Source organism: Phoenix dactylifera, chromosome 17 (genome assembly GCF_009389715.1).
Source record: "Phoenix dactylifera cultivar Barhee BC4 chromosome 17, palm_55x_up_171113_PBpolish2nd_filt_p, whole genome shotgun sequence".
NCBI classification, from domain to species: Eukaryota; Viridiplantae; Streptophyta; class Magnoliopsida; order Arecales; family Arecaceae; genus Phoenix; species Phoenix dactylifera.
The window spans coordinates 15,656,212-15,672,009 of NC_052408.1; the positions used below are offsets into that span (position 1 = coordinate 15,656,212).

At 36.4% G+C, this 15,798-nt stretch overlaps 1 protein-coding gene across 1 annotated transcript; it reads left to right on the plus strand.

Annotated features, from left to right (window-relative positions):
- The first annotated feature begins 210 nt into the window (after positions 1 to 210).
- LOC103705496 (phosphatidylinositol 4-phosphate 5-kinase 9-like) lies at positions 211 to 14,916 on the plus strand. Its single transcript, XM_008789223.4, has 9 exons — positions 211 to 403; positions 1,822 to 3,118; positions 6,048 to 6,215; positions 7,778 to 7,943; positions 8,974 to 9,084; positions 9,266 to 9,453; positions 12,477 to 12,634; positions 14,062 to 14,227; positions 14,421 to 14,916. The coding sequence occupies exons 2-9, from the start codon at positions 1,878 to 1,880 to the stop codon at positions 14,686 to 14,688; spliced, it is 2,466 nt and encodes an 821-aa protein (XP_008787445.2). The 5' UTR covers positions 211 to 403; positions 1,822 to 1,877; the 3' UTR covers positions 14,689 to 14,916.
- Positions 14,917 to 15,798: the final 882 nt, after the last annotated feature.

A 15,798-nucleotide genomic window follows, 5' to 3' on the forward strand; every position in this document is an offset into this window, starting at 1 on the left:
AATCTTTTAGCAATTTGTCACTTGTAGGCACAAGAATAACTCATTCTCTTTACCTCTAAAAATAGAAATTATTTGAGAGAGTAGAGGGTGATGCATAAGTTCCTTTTTTAAGTAGTTTCGAACCTTTGGACTACGTAGGGAGGTGGGCCCTCCCATATGGAGCGAAACAAAATCTGAAAAGTCCACCACCACCGCTTGAAATAACAACGATCCCTCTCCAGTCCCCCATCCCAAACCACGGTGGCCACGGCTTCTTTCCCCAGCTCTCCCAAGACTCTACCCCAAAATCACCGCAAGAATCACTTCTCTTTCCTCGTGAGGACGAAGCGGAAGCCCTCGTAATCGCCGTCGCTCTTCGGATCTCCTTCGAGATCCATCGCATCGAGAGTCGCCGATCGAAACCGTAATCGCCTTCTTTCTCTATAACAATCTGCAATTGTTAAAATAGTGATTTCTGTAGCAGATGCTACGGCTTTAGTTCGGAAATCTTGAGGACCGGAGGGTAAAGGAACTGTTACTTCGATTCCATTGTTTTCTTGGTACTTTTTTAACCGAGGGAGCATGGGGAAACGAGCCATACTTGATTCTTGAGAGGTTTAGACTGTTGTTTGACCAATCCCCGGGGTAGAGATCGGATCGGGAGGACGTCTTTTAATTGTTTTGATGGTTCTGAAGTTATTCTTGCGATTCTTCTTCTTTTTTTTCAATAAAAAATTCCTGGGAGATTTTAGAAACGGGTTAGGTTTAGAGGTTAAAGTAGAAAGGTATCTTGGTCATAGATGAACTTGACTAAAATTATTTACATAAGGGTTCTTGGTTCAATACTCGTTGGGAAATTGTTGGAAATTGTTTACTTGAAGAGTAGAGTTTTCTTTCCCCAATCTTAGCTATGCATTGGTTCGTTATTGGAGGCACCGATCATTGGTCGAGTTTCATTTGCCGTTTGAAACGAACTTAAAATGACATATAACAGATTCATTACTAATCCCCTGTTGGTTGTTTTTGACGTTTCATTTTTTCATTTTATATGGTTTTTGTAATTATATCCGTATTGCTGTTGAATGAGCGCCAAATGGATGCTGAATTCGATCAATTTAGGGTTCTTTTATTAGTAGATGACAAGAATTGTGAGTACGAGGATACAATGTAGTGGTATATTATGAGCACTCACTCTTCGTAAGTAGTGTGCTCAGAAAAGGCAAATAGGCAGTTTATCTGATTTTTTTTTTTTTTTTTTTAAAAAGTGTTTCAAAATGATGTATGCTTGTATCATGTCATTAAGAAAGCAAGAAAGTAGGGTTGGTAAAGGAGGGTTTGGTGCAAGCATTCTTAAAGATCTATATGTATATAAGATACTGTAATAGCATAGGTTTGTTGTTGGTTCAGCTTGATTCCAATGCCAACCTGTTGGTACTTGGTAGATAGTCAATATCTTTGTAACAGAACAATTGTTATTTCCAAGAAAGTGTTATACCTATCTGCAAGAAACCAGAATTTGAAGGTGCGATCTGTTTTGAAATAAACTTTTGTACCTGGACAAATAACATTATTTCCTATAACCAAACAACAGAAATTCCGAACCAAAAAAGCGCACCTGTGTGTTGTTTGACCATGATAGGAATAAGAAAAATTAGACTTGTAAAGTGGATGGTGCTATATACTTATTGCACCATAGTTTCTTTGACTGCACAGAGCTTAACTGAGAAATCATTTTGAGAATGCAATTTTAATTTCGGATACCTTGCACCATTGCTTCATTTTCTTTTAGCTGGTGTAATGTGATGCAGAATTTTTGATGTCATCTTTTCTTTCCTAATCTAGTGTGGTTGTTCGAAGATTGTAATCTGCCAAGGACCAAATTCTTTTAGACTTTATGCATGTCAGCCCTGGGGACCTTTGCTGATGATGTGGAAGTACCCTCTTGTTCCGGAAGTGCTGGAGACAAAGAGTACTTGCTTAGTTTTGCCAGTGGACAGGATGCTCTTTCTTCCAGCGCACACATTGGTTCTACGGTTGGCGAGCTTATACTTCCAGATGGGGATACGTACTGTGGAACACTGTTGGGCAACATGCCAGAGGGTTCAGGAAAATACATTTGGTCAGATGGTTGCATATATGAGGGTGAATGGAGAAGAGGGATGAGACATGGGCATGGGAAGATCACATGCCCTTCAGGAGCTGTTTACGTGGGAGAATTTTCTGGTGGTTACATGCATGGTAGTGGCACATATATTGGTCCAGATAATTTGACCTACAAGGGACGGTGGAAGTTAAATCTCAAACATGGGCTGGGATATCAAACATATCCAAATGGAGATGTCTTTGAAGGTTCCTGGATTCAGGGAGTAGTAGAAGGGCCTGGTAAGTATGTTTGGGCTAATGAAAACATCTACATCGGCAACATGAAAGGAGGAAAAATGTCAGGGAAGGGAACTCTTACTTGGAAAAATGGGGACACATATGAAGGAAATTGGCTGGATGGCATGATGCATGGATTTGGAGTCTACACCTGGAATGATGGTAGCAGCTATGTTGGAACATGGACCAGGGGTTTGAAGGATGGACAAGGGGCATTTTATCCAAAAGGATGCAAAATTCCAGCTGCGCAGGAGCTTTACATCAGTGCTTTAAGAAAGCGAGCATTGTTGTCAGATTTGAAAAGGCAAAACCATGGGTCACGTATCCTTCATTCTTCTTCTGTTGACATGGGAAACATGAAGGTTAGTCAGACTAAGGGGTCGGGTAGTGGTTTGTCTGATAATCTTCCCAAAGGAAGCCTAATAAGTTTTCAGCAATCTCGCTCCCAAAATGTGTCTCTGGAAAGGCGTTGGAGTCTTGAGGTTGCTATTGAAAAAGTTATCGGACATGATATATCAGGAGAATCTGTTCTAGAAAATGATGAAAAGGTGGCGGATACAAATGTCCCAATCGTGGAACGGGAATACATGCAAGGTGTACTAATCAGTGAAATAGTAATCAACAATAGCTTTCCAATGTCTTCTAAAAAAGCAAAAAGACGTCAAAAGAAACTGGCAAGAGACATAAAGAAGCCTGGGGAGACAATAATAAAGGGTCACAGAAGCTATGATCTGATGCTCAGTTTGCAGCTTGGAATCAGGCAATAGTTGCTCCTCTGACCTTGCCTGTTTTAAATACTACATTTAAAAAAAAAAATCACTTTACATTCATTCTGCATTTCTTTGTATTTTTTCTCTCTTGGACGTGCCATTTTTTTTTTTTTTGCTAAAGTACGTGCCATTTGTTCTATATGGAATATATGCTGCACTATTGATTAAAATTCCTCTTGGCCTGACTTACAAGTGATTGCTGCATAGCTTTCTGCTTGTTGTATGAGCATGTTATATTATATTTTGCACATTTGATTCTCTATGTTTGCTTAATAGTCCTTCAGCTTTTGATGCCTTTCTTGTTTGCAAATCATGACAAAGTTAAGCTATTCCAGATAATAGGTAAACATGAACCAATTCTTAGCTGTTCCTTTCTCTGCCAGTTTACTTATTGTACATCTCTTTTTGCCAGCAGAGAAGAAAGAAGCATGCTCGGAAAAAAAAAATGATCCTTGAGCAAGTGATGTTCTATAGACTCTGGAGAAAGCACAACAGCTTTCAATGTGTAAATTTTGATAATTGAATAAGATGTCCATTTTATGGATCAACAATATGTAATATAATGGATTTTGTTTCAAAAAAAAACAAAATAATGAGTGGTGTATGCATTATTTAAAGGCATGCTGATTGTTATGAACATTTTACTTAAAGTCACTATGGTAAACACAATTTGAAGACTCATTGTCTTATTGCCACTTTGATGGACAGTTAGTGATGGCATGCTTTTATATGTATTACAGTCATGTTCTGATCATTTCCTTAATGAAACTATGATTGTATCATGTACAAAATGAGTTGAAGCAGTCTCTCTCTCTCTCTCTCTCGTTCGATGAACAACGAATAGGAGCTGGAAATCCTGTATTCGAGATTAATTCCTTTTATTAACATGCATCATAATCTAGGCATCAAAGCAAATAAACAAAACCTTGAAGAAAAGTTACCGAAAGCTTTTTAACTAACATAAGTGGAGACCATTCTCAATTTTTTGTTTAAATTTGTCATTGTGATTTGTGTCTTGAGAAAACTGGACAGCAAAAGATTCAATAAGTAGGTTTCACTAGGGGTTCAATTGTCACATATCACCATTGAAATGTTCATTTTGAATGATATAGCCTCCATATTTTCAGATAAGAAAATTTTCGTCGTGGCATGAACTAAATTCTGCGTTTCCCCACCCCCACTACTGCCCGAAATCCAGCTTTGGTGGGCTTCCCCCAAGGTGACACCGAAGGTCTACCTCCTTTCGTGCGCCCCTCAATTGTAATGGCGTCATATTGTCTTGTTATGAAGTGGATGTTGACGATGGATGACAATGATGTTTATTGGACAATGAATTAAATGTCACTCTAACATAAAATAAACAAAAGGACATGAATACAACAGAGAATCAGATTTAAAATGCTGTAAGAAAGTGATACAGATATAGGAGTGAACAAATAAGAGGTGCTGGTTCACAGTACTGGTCAAATCAATTCAATGTTGGATCAGTTGTGTGTGCCAAGAGGATAGGTGACTGGGATAAGGAACTGAAGACACCATAGGACTTCTAGAGACATGGAAAAGAGAGTGAAACAATCTCTTATCTTGAGTTTGGAGTCAAATCAAACAAAAAAGGTTATCCCTGGATTTGTGATTAAGGAGTTATCTGCGCCGTTAACTAGTAGTAAGTCTAGACCTATTGAAGTTGGTTTTAGGTGCTCTTGACATCTGGTGGTGAACTTTGGAGGAGAGTACTATTTTTGCCAACAATTCTTCTAAACTTTGTTCTATCTACAGTTGACTACACTAGTCCCAAGGATGTCTCTCAAAGTTCATGAGGTGTTGGGTTGCAGTTGTCTTGTGATGGATGATAGCGGCAGCTAGTATTCAGTTAGTGAAACTTGTTGTGGATGATTGCATTAATTTTAGTTGAGATTTACATTTAACGATGAGTGGGTGAAGCACTCTTATATCACAAGTTGAAGAAGATGCTTCGTGGCTATGATGCAGTTATGCCTTGTAAATTTGGGACCAAATGCCATGGTGATATTGTTCTGAAGCAGTTCACTAATGGAAGAAAACATGGTATACATAGAAACATCAAATGATGAGCCATGGATTGGAAATACTGTCACTAAAGGGATGTATGAAAATAAATAAAACATGTAATAATATATAACTGATTATTCAGCATTTCCAACAAATGAAAAAAAGTTATGATGGTGTGATTTATTCACTTGCAGAAAGCAGCTTGAATAAATTAATTCTACCAATAAAGGCATTAACTGGACTTTCTCATTTAAGGCAATATATTGCTTAGATATTTGCTTGCTGGAGATGATTAAAAGATACTCGTGATTATTATTTTGTCCTGTTTCGCTGTGATTTCATCTTCAGCATTGCCATGAGTACCATTAATATCATTATAATTATCATCAGCTTTATCATCATAACTTTAATTGTTATTGGTAATGAAATGAAGATTATGGAGACATGAATGTGAAAAGTTACGAAGATTAGAGCATTAAATATGATACTATCTTTAGCAGGTTTCCTTGACTAAATGGGCCTGTAAGCTTTCAAAAGCCATTAGCTGTTTTTATTGCTGCTCATGTTGCTATTTTTTGTTGGAAATATCACTTTTATGAGGTATGAATGCCAGCTTATCTATATTGATGCTATCCTTGAATTGGTTGTTTGACTTGATGGACTAGTATGCTTTTCAAGTGTTTGCTTTACAAACAGAACTATTTATACAGTCCCAACATTATATTTGAAAATGTGCATAATTTTACTAGTTGTAATTTTCATTAAGAAATCCAAAAATATATATTGATAATTTTGTTTGGCTAACAGCACACATATCCTCAAGATATTTTGGCTATGTTGTTGGAAATTTCCATAAGACTGAAACTCAATATTTCTTATTTTAATACCTAGGTATACTGTAGGAAAAATTACCCCAATACAAAGGCGTGAAGTTCGTGCATCAGATTTTGGTCCCAAAGCTAGCTTTTGGATGAGTTTTCCTAAAGCAGGCTCACAGCTGACACCACCTCATCATGCAGAAGATTTTAAATGGAAAGACTACTGTCCCTTGGTTTTCAGGTTTGTAAGGAAGTGCAGTTGACACTTTTCATTTGCTTTTTTATTCTGTTAGGTTATTTATTAATAACTAAATTTAAGGGGCTACCACCATTTTGTTGGCTAGTTGTACTTATTAACATCTATATTTTTTTGGTGATTTCTTATACAATCTGCATTGTTGTTCTGTAGCTATGCTAATTGCTTGGTATCTAAGTCGACATCTGTTCTTTAGGAGTTGTGATTGTTTTCAACATTCCATTCTTTTTATTGCATTAATTTCTTTACCTCCTATAAAGGATAATTTGTTTTTAGTTTGCCTATTGAAATCTTAGCCAATCACTTCATAAAAGAGAATTTTTAAGTTGCAAATGTCCCCATGTGGTACATTCAAGACTCTGCTCCATCGGATAGCATAAAAAAAAAAAACAACTAAATGACAAATAACTCTCACAGGCAGCCATAAAGAATCAGTTTTAGGCTGAAGGACCACATGCCTGATGGTTCCCTAGACATTTCAAGGATGCTCATACTGATGTTCGGGTGTTGTTTGTGAGGGGTGATCGCTAGTTGAGAATTGATCCATCGAAGATACCCTTCACCTTGAAAGGGGTTTTGACATCCTTTTTGCAGATGTTTCCTGCCCTTATGTAAATTCCAGACCATATGTAAGTTGTCTCTACATGGCCTTTTATGGCTTTTATTGCATATGATGAACCCATGTTAGTTTGTTGGTCCTTTATCACAAACATTCTGATTAATATATTGGCAATCATATATCTATAGAATTTTATGTGGTCTTTATTATTTGTCATAAACACATTATGTGAGGAAATTTCCATTTTATGATGCAAGTGGATGGGCCTGATCTGCCTCTCTGCTTTTCCCTCGTGTCCTGACAGCCAGATGCCAATGCATAAGCAGAGGGCAGTCATAGACAGAGTAGAAAGGGGACTGGTGAATTGTGAGTAAGCCTGTCTGAAGAATAGCAATCTCTGCAACATAAAGCATGTCGCTGGAATTAGGCCAGATGATGAATTAAAAAGTTGTTTTTTTCTGATGAACTTGTCCAGACAACCGGTCCTGAATGAGATTGCGTCAGTGTACAGCTACATTTTATATTTTTATGTTAGCTATGGTGGTTCTATTTGACAAAAAAGCTAATAAGGTGGTGGTTGGTTTGCTTGTTCAGATATAAAATATTTTAGTCAGCATCCCATTTGCATATATGCCAGTCTTCATATTACTTTTTTCATCTAGAAAAAGGCCACAAGATCCATGCAGATCTGACCTGGCTGACTCACTTGAGATTGGCTAGTCCATGCGGTTCAACTGGTTTTGGAAACAGAGTTGCTCTCATCAAGCATATTTCTAGCTGGTCAAAATCTATATAGTTCTGGATCATTCAGCAGGCTGGTTTGGTCGAGCTTTTCTTGCACTGCTTCGAAACAGCTTATGGCATTTTCTCATCTAATTATGTTTGGTGCATCTCCGTTGCAGGAGGCATATATTGGTATATCTTTGCATATGCAAACCTGTGCTATCATAAGGTCTATTGTCACATATTCATTTTATCTTGATTGCAGAAATTTGCGGGAGATGTTTAAGATAGATGCTGCAGATTACATGATGTCCATCTGTGGAAATGCTGCACTTAGAGAACTTTCTTCTCCTGGGAAGAGTGGTAGTGTCTTTTTTCTTTCTCAAGATGATCGGTTCATGATTAAGACGCTCCGCAAATCTGAAGTAAAGGTGTTTGTCTCCTCAAATATCTGATAGATCTACATGTAGCAGGGAATAGTAGTTAAAAGCAGAAATTATTTTGAAGGAAAATCAGATTTGCTTGACATTATAAAATCCAAAAGCATCAATAATTCATGTATAAATCTACCTTTTTTTCGTCATGATGAATTTGCTATTGGAAAAGCATATTTGACTTGATGCATGATAATCAAAGTTTGCGGTCTTGGTACAGACCCTCTACCTGTACCATGTTGGTACAGTGTCGGTATGCTTGATGAAGGGGTCAGTTTGGCATACCAAGACTTGATACACCCTCTGTACCAAGTCTTGATTTGGTACAGGTATGGTACAGCATAGTATGCCCATATAGGACAATACACTCGTACGTGATAACTATATTTCTGAGTCTATGTATTCAGAGTTTAGCTTTTCTGTTCCAGCCAGCTAAAAGCAGACCTAGTCAACCTTTTAGCTATCAAATAAGTAATGCTCATGCTATCGTAAGCATATTATCCTGGTGATGGCAGTTTTTTCTGAGATATGATCATTACTTTGGAGGATCGTGAACATATGCTGCGATAACAGTGCTTTAAACTTCTGCCGCAATTAAGACTGGAATCCCAAAATTTTGATTTCCCCAAGTTTACCATTTCTTCTGGATTTCCATGATTCTGTTCAGTCCAGCTCAATCTTGTTGTTTGACATAATATATAGCAAATTAACTAGTTTTATTTGTTCCTAATGCTTGTCGAATTGAAAAGAAGTTCGTGTGCTTGATTTTGTGCAACAGTAATTCTCTTGTAATGATGCATAAACTAGAATTTAGTTTTACAAATATTATTAGTAAGCTATAATATCTATTTCTATATATGTATGCTTGTCCTATAAATTATTTTCTTCCTGGAGTTCGATATTCTGTTCTTTGGTCAATTTGTCAGTTATCAACTCTTCTAGCACATCAGCATGTGTGATATTTGCACGATTACATTATTGAAAATCATGAATAATTTGAAGTTACTAACGGTTTATAATTATGTAGGTTTTATTGCGGATGCTTCCAAATTATTATGATCACGTGCATAGATATGAGAACACGCTCATAACAAAATTTTTTGGTCTCCACAGAGTGAAACCTTCTAGTGGGCAAAAGGTAATACCTATTCTTAGTAAGACATGCCTTGGGTTTGGTAGGTGGGTTTGAAAGGAAGTTTTAGCACATAGTTGCTGCATCTTTATAGGTTTCCCTTACATATCTTTGTAGCAATACCATTTTTTTTCGGAATCAATGTTGCATTCAGAGTTAAAACAGCTTTTCATTCTCTAAATGGCAGTTCCGGTTCGTAGTAATGGGAAACATGTTTTGCACAGAATTGAGAATTCATCGAAGATTTGATTTGAAAGGGTCATCCCTGGGACGCTCTACGGACAAAGTTGAAATTGATGAGAACACAACACTTAAAGATTTGGATCTAAACTACTGCTTCTATTTGGAACCTTCTTGGCGTGATGCTTTACTGAAGTAAGAAATGTTCTTAGAAGAATTTTTATACTTTCGACACAATCATTCGTGCCTGTATGTTAATCTCTTTTCTTGGAATGCTAAAACTGTGTTACAATGGCTCCAAGAAAGAAAAGATACTATGTTTTATGCTCAATTCTTGCTCTAGTTTAATGCTATGGTTCACATGTACCATTATTGGAATCCTTTTTAAGATGTAGTCAAAGTATAGTAGCTTTTTACTTGGATTATTAGTTGCCATGTGTTTCCTTTGTTATCATAATATGTAGTTATTATTATCTATAGAGTGAACTTAAGTGGATATAAGATTTAAAATGAAAGATGCTTTATTAAAATATGGCTAAGAACATCTGAACCACCTCCCCACCTCATTGATGATTGAAAAGTAGAAATTTTTAAAGAGGGAATAGGATAAAGGATTCTTCTTTCAGGGGGTGAGGGGTGGTTGGTAGGGGATTGACCCATAAGAAAAATGTATTATTAATTTTACTTTTTTATGTGTAGTATCAAATTTGAATCTGATTCATAGTTTTCGACATAGTTTTACAATTGTTTGTCAACTTGTCGTCAAACCTCCATCTTTCTCATCTGAGCTTGCAATTGGCAACGACTGTGTGAGGGGATAAGGACTTTAAAATTAGTAGAACAAATACATGGTATATGGAATATAGATTTAGAAAGAATGGAAATGAAGATCTAATATCAATTAAGATAAAGAGATACCCCATGTGACTTTCATTATTTTAGATCTATTATACAAGGAGCTGGTTGGATGAAGCAGAGAGGTGCATCTGGAAAATTATGTAATAGATTTATATTTGGGAGACCTGCAATTTTGTATGGCTCGGAGTGCCGCAAAATAAAAAAATTACAAGAAACCAAATTGAATGTTGTAGAAATAAGAATGTTATGATGGATATATGGTAGAACTAGGAAGGATAGGTTAAGAAATGAATATACTAGAGGAGCTGTAAGAGTTGTAAAAAGTATAAAGTGATGAAAAATTGATTAAGATGATAGGAACATGTATGGCGAAGATCTGAGGAGACTCCTATAAGGAGAGAGATTTTAGTTTGTCTTGAAGGTTGTAAAAAAAAAAAAAAGAGGAAGATCTAAATTAACATGGATGAAAGTTCGGAAAGGATATGGAGAAATTTAGAATAACATCATAGGTGATCCTAGATATAGGGATGCACATTGGGCAAATTGGTCTGGGCTATAGGTGGTCTCAAACTGAACTGAGGTTACTAGACACCTAGCCCTAGCTCAGCCCAAGCCCGTAATTAACCAAACATGCATGGGCCTAAGCTCAGCTCAACAAGTTACAAGTGAGTGCAGATAGAAATCGGACCAATCCAAATTAGTAATAAATGAAAATTTGAAAATTATCCCTCTTATTCTCCCTCTATAGTCATTTATAACTCCAAATCTATATCAAAAAATCATATACAATTCTTGATTAGAAAAATGACTCCTTAAAGAACTAATGTCTTATATGATAGACAATTTTTTCAGTCTTATATTTTTCCTATATTTGTATAATATATATGCCAAATATTTATGTACATGATATATAATTATGGGGCCAGACTAGGTTGGCCTATTGGGCTTACAAATCACCGGCTAAACTTGGCATGATTTTAAATTGGGCCAAAAGTTTGTGACCTGAGCTCAGGCCATCCTATAAAAATATTGGCCCAACCTTCTTATAATGCAGGCTAGGTTGAGCGGGCCATGGGTTGGCTCGGCCCAATGTACATCCCTACCTAGGTCGAAATACTTGGCAGATGAGGATATATAAAGCTGACCCCAAATAGTTAAAGTTAGGTGATTATGATTATGACTTTTTTATGTGTTACAGTCTATTATGTGTTATTGAACAATTAAAGTGTTTCCTCAGATGTTGAACCCTTGCAGAGAAGATATTTGATTTTCAGATATGAAATAGCAAAACTGCATCACAAAGTGACTTTTTTTGAGTGTTCAATGGTGTCCCACTTTTTTTTTTTTTTTTTTTTTTTTTTGAGAAGGATGTGGCATCTGGAATGCATTGAGATAGGAAAATTCTTAGTGTGTATAGACCGTGGCCTGACAAAGTGATACTTAAAGCAAATGTACTTTCTATGCTCATGGAAGACAACATCACGAGCTAGTCGAATGACATTCTTGTTATTACAACTTAAGGGTGTAAAATTGGAAATTAGATATTCTCAGATTCAAAGGAGCCAATGATCCATAAGACATTTGGAGCCAGTGCCTGCAAGGACTTGATAGTCAAACTGTGTTTAAACAGGCAGGCATTGTTTGCATTTTTAATTTGCCATGTGACGATAGAATCAGCTTCTTCCAAATAGCTTTAATAATTGCAAGTAACAGAATACATAAACTGACTAATCGAAAATTATGATTTTACCAGAAGAACTATTAATAAGGGCAACCTGATAGATTTACGTCCAGATTTATGTAAAGTATTCACAATTCACGAACACCTAGTGCTTCATGGTTTGAACGTTATTTGAAGTTTAAACAGCAACTTTCTAGTACCTGTTCTCGACTTTTAAAACCTGGATATGCAACATCCTGTGGATGTAGATGTGTGTGTGTGTGTGTGTGTGTCTATATATATATATATATATATATATATATATATATATATATATATATATATATATATATTATTCACAATTCACGAACACATTGTTCTTCATGGTTTGAACATTATTTGAAGTTTGAGCAGCAACTTTCTAGTACCTGTTCTGGACTTTTCAAACCTGGATATGTAACATCCTGTGCTTGTAGATGTCTGCTCATATATATATATTTGTATGCATGTATGCATGTATAGTGCCAATTCCATTAATTGTATGTATATTTTGGCATTCCGTTATTGAATGCAAGATTTTAGCATCTCATTATGGTGGTATTCCTTTGCCTTTGTATGTGGTTTTGAATATTTTATTTGAATTTTTAGTTTCTATACAACCTTTAGATGTTTGCCATACTCTTATCAATTTCTCCTGCAGGCAGATTGAGATTGATAGCAAATTTTTAGAAACGCAAAGTATAATGGATTACAGCCTATTGTTAGGTGTCCATTATCGAGCTCCCCAGCATTGGCGATCGCATCTATCCTATTGTCAAAGTGTGATGGCAGACAGATTAACTGTCCTTTCAGAGGAAGGTGATGGCACTCATAATAATATTTAGGATTAGTTTATCTGCTTTTATTTAACTTGTTCCTATTTGTGAAAGAAAAGCTACTAAAACTACCAGGAAAATAAAGTTCTTGCTTTTGAGTTGGGGTGAAGCATTTCTGCTCTTTTCTAGGATGAAAAACTTTGCAGAAGGAAGGTGAAGAAAAGCTGGTCTTATCATTGAGAGAATTGATAGTAGACACTGAAAATTGAGTTTGTTCTGTTCTCCATATTGTTGCTAATTTTTCCAATTGAAAGACTTAAAATCTCAAGTTAACAAGGAGAGTTCCCAAAAGAAGTCCAATATATTATGCTTGAATAACAGGGCAAACAATTATTTGCTCTAGTGCTTAATGAGACTCACCTATGCTATTTACCTGGATTTTTTTTCCTGATATATGCACAGTTCACTTGATAATACATTTTCATACTTGACAATCTGTTTAACAAGTCTTATCAGCATGCATGCTTTGTTGGAACTGAGAAGATAAGGATATCAAATTGCTGAACATTACAAGAGATGCTTCTATCTAGGGAACCGAAGAATTTGTATTGCGAAATCTTCATTGAGTGAAAAACACCAAACTTTAAACCATTTACTCAAATGATGATGTCTCTCTAAGATCATTTCAGACATTACTTTCTAAATTGCTTGCATCCAGAATATCAAAAACTGGCTGAATATAAAATCTAAATGCTGGAAACTAGTGCATGTTATATTAGATTCTAATAAGTAGAGAGGTTAACACTTTTGCTATACTACCAGATTGCTGTAACTTAATGTGTAGTATCCACACTGTATATTATTGTTTTCCAATTTTCTGCTTTCATTGCACCATGATGATGGCAAAATATTTCTCTTATATATATTAGTCTTCGCTTAATGTAGTGTGCTCTTCTAATCTTCTTTAATCTAGTTACTATGCCACTCCCAATTGCTGGACATGTTTGAGATTGAAAGTTCAGGTGAGGGGTGCTGTCCTGGTTCTAAGATCATCATAAATCTATTTTTGGTTCTTGAATCAGTGTATTTGCTAGAAAACCAAAGGAGTTTTGTAGTGATCCTTTTAGCACAAGAGACTAGTGATCCTTTTAGTCATGTGCCACATTGTGTGACTTGTTGATAGTATTGAAATCCTTTCAGTGCTGCTGCTTGTAGCTTTTACTTGCTGAGAAACCTGAAACTAGTGTACTTACCATGGAATGCTTGAAGTGTTATTTCTTAGGGTCTAAAATGAATTGTTGGATTTGAAATGCGATAGCTATGTCATCATGTAAAATGTCAAATTTAATGTTATTAGAGCTTTTTAGCATCTACTTCTTGTGTGCATATTTATAGGTCCCTTCCTAAAGGCCTTAAACCACAATGCATAGTAAATGATTATAATTTGCTTCAATAATTTTCCCATTTCAGATGTTCAAGAGGACGAGATTTTTAACTACCCACAGGGCCTTGTTTTGATTCCACGTGGGAATGATGAAAATAGTGTTGTTGTGGGTCCTCATATCAGAGGCAGCCGCTTAAGAGCCCCAGCTGCCGGGTTTGAGGAAGTGGATCTGCTACTTCCAGGCACAGCAAGGTGAGCTGTTTTATTCACGCTGTTATAGCGACTCCCTTAAGAAGCTTGGTACATCCATACCATGCAATTCTTTCTCTGAGGAGTATAACCCAAAGGGTACGGGCCTTGTGTGTGCTAGGGTTAGTTTGTAATATGATGGTTGTCCTGAATATTTGAAATTTGGCAATCTTATTTTAAATGTTACTTTAACCAGGCTACAGATCCAGCTTGGGGTCAACATGCCTGCAAGGGCAGAGCATATTCCACCAGAAGACAAAACCCAGTTATTCCATGAGGTGTATGATGTGGTTCTCTACCTGGGGATCATTGACATTTTGCAGGAATACAACATGACTAAGAAGATTGAACATGCTTACAAATCTCTTCAATTTGATTCCCTTTCCATTTCAGCAGTGGACCCTGTATTCTACTCAAAGCGCTTCTTGAGATTTATTCGAACTGTCTTCCCCGAAAGCCCCTAGCATGTCCAAAGTTGCATCAATTTTCCATTTCTTATAATGAAACAGTCCGCAATATTACTACAACTGGTGCAGTTTTTTTTTTTATTTTTTTTTTTATGCAAAGAATCAAGTCATAATGTATCTTAATCATTTTTCATGCAAGAAATCTGGGGATGAGAGCTGCCTTATTTTCTAATATTTATATCTAATAATCTCCGTATTTTAGTGCATGCTGTTAAAAGTTGGTCATCTGAGTTGCAAAGTAGTTTGGGCGACAGGATCAGTATTTTAAAACATATGGCTAGGATATTCTTTTCTTGTGCATAAGATAACTGATTATCAGCGTCGGTCAACACATTGAAGGAGCATATTTATGTACCCCAGATCTAATGTTTGATTAAAAGATTGTTCATGCATCGTGCCTCCTTCGAGCTTCAGCTTTATTGGTCGGTCCATTTCATCACCTTTGTTTTTGTTTTATCCAGTCTATAGTCTATAGCCTTTCGACTGTTCTTGATGAGGCAATGGAGAAAGAGGATCGCATCTGAGTAGCTGTGCAAAATCCAGCAAAGATTTGGAGCTGGAGAAAATTAGATGTTGTTGACTGAAGTGGTCGATATCTGTAGGCTTAAAAATCTATCATCATGGTTTCTGCGACATTTTTTTTTTGTTCAGAATTTAATTCCCTTGACAAAAATAGCATGGCAACAATGTCATATTAAGAGATATTTAGGGCTCTTATATAGCTCTGATGGCACCTCGAGTAATATTTATCGCTTAGGAGCCCTTAATCTCGAGTCTTCTCAAGATAAATTTCGATGGTAGTATACTGAAAGATGGAAGATAAGGTAAGGTTGGGTTTGTCATTCAAAGTTCTAATTCCAATTTGATTGTAGCAGGGGCTTCATAACACTTTCGTTCCTGAGGCAGAGATGAGAGCAATCTGGGAGGGTATTTCTTACACTTGCTTTGTCCCAGAGGTTGATCGGATTTAGCTCGAAGAAGATTCGGCAACTGTTATCCGGTAGATTCAGAGTCATGCCAGGGCTAGCATCGAACATCTTTTACCGTACGATATCCGTAGTCTCCTGTGGGGTTGTCTGGATGCTCAGGTCACTCATGCAGTTTAGA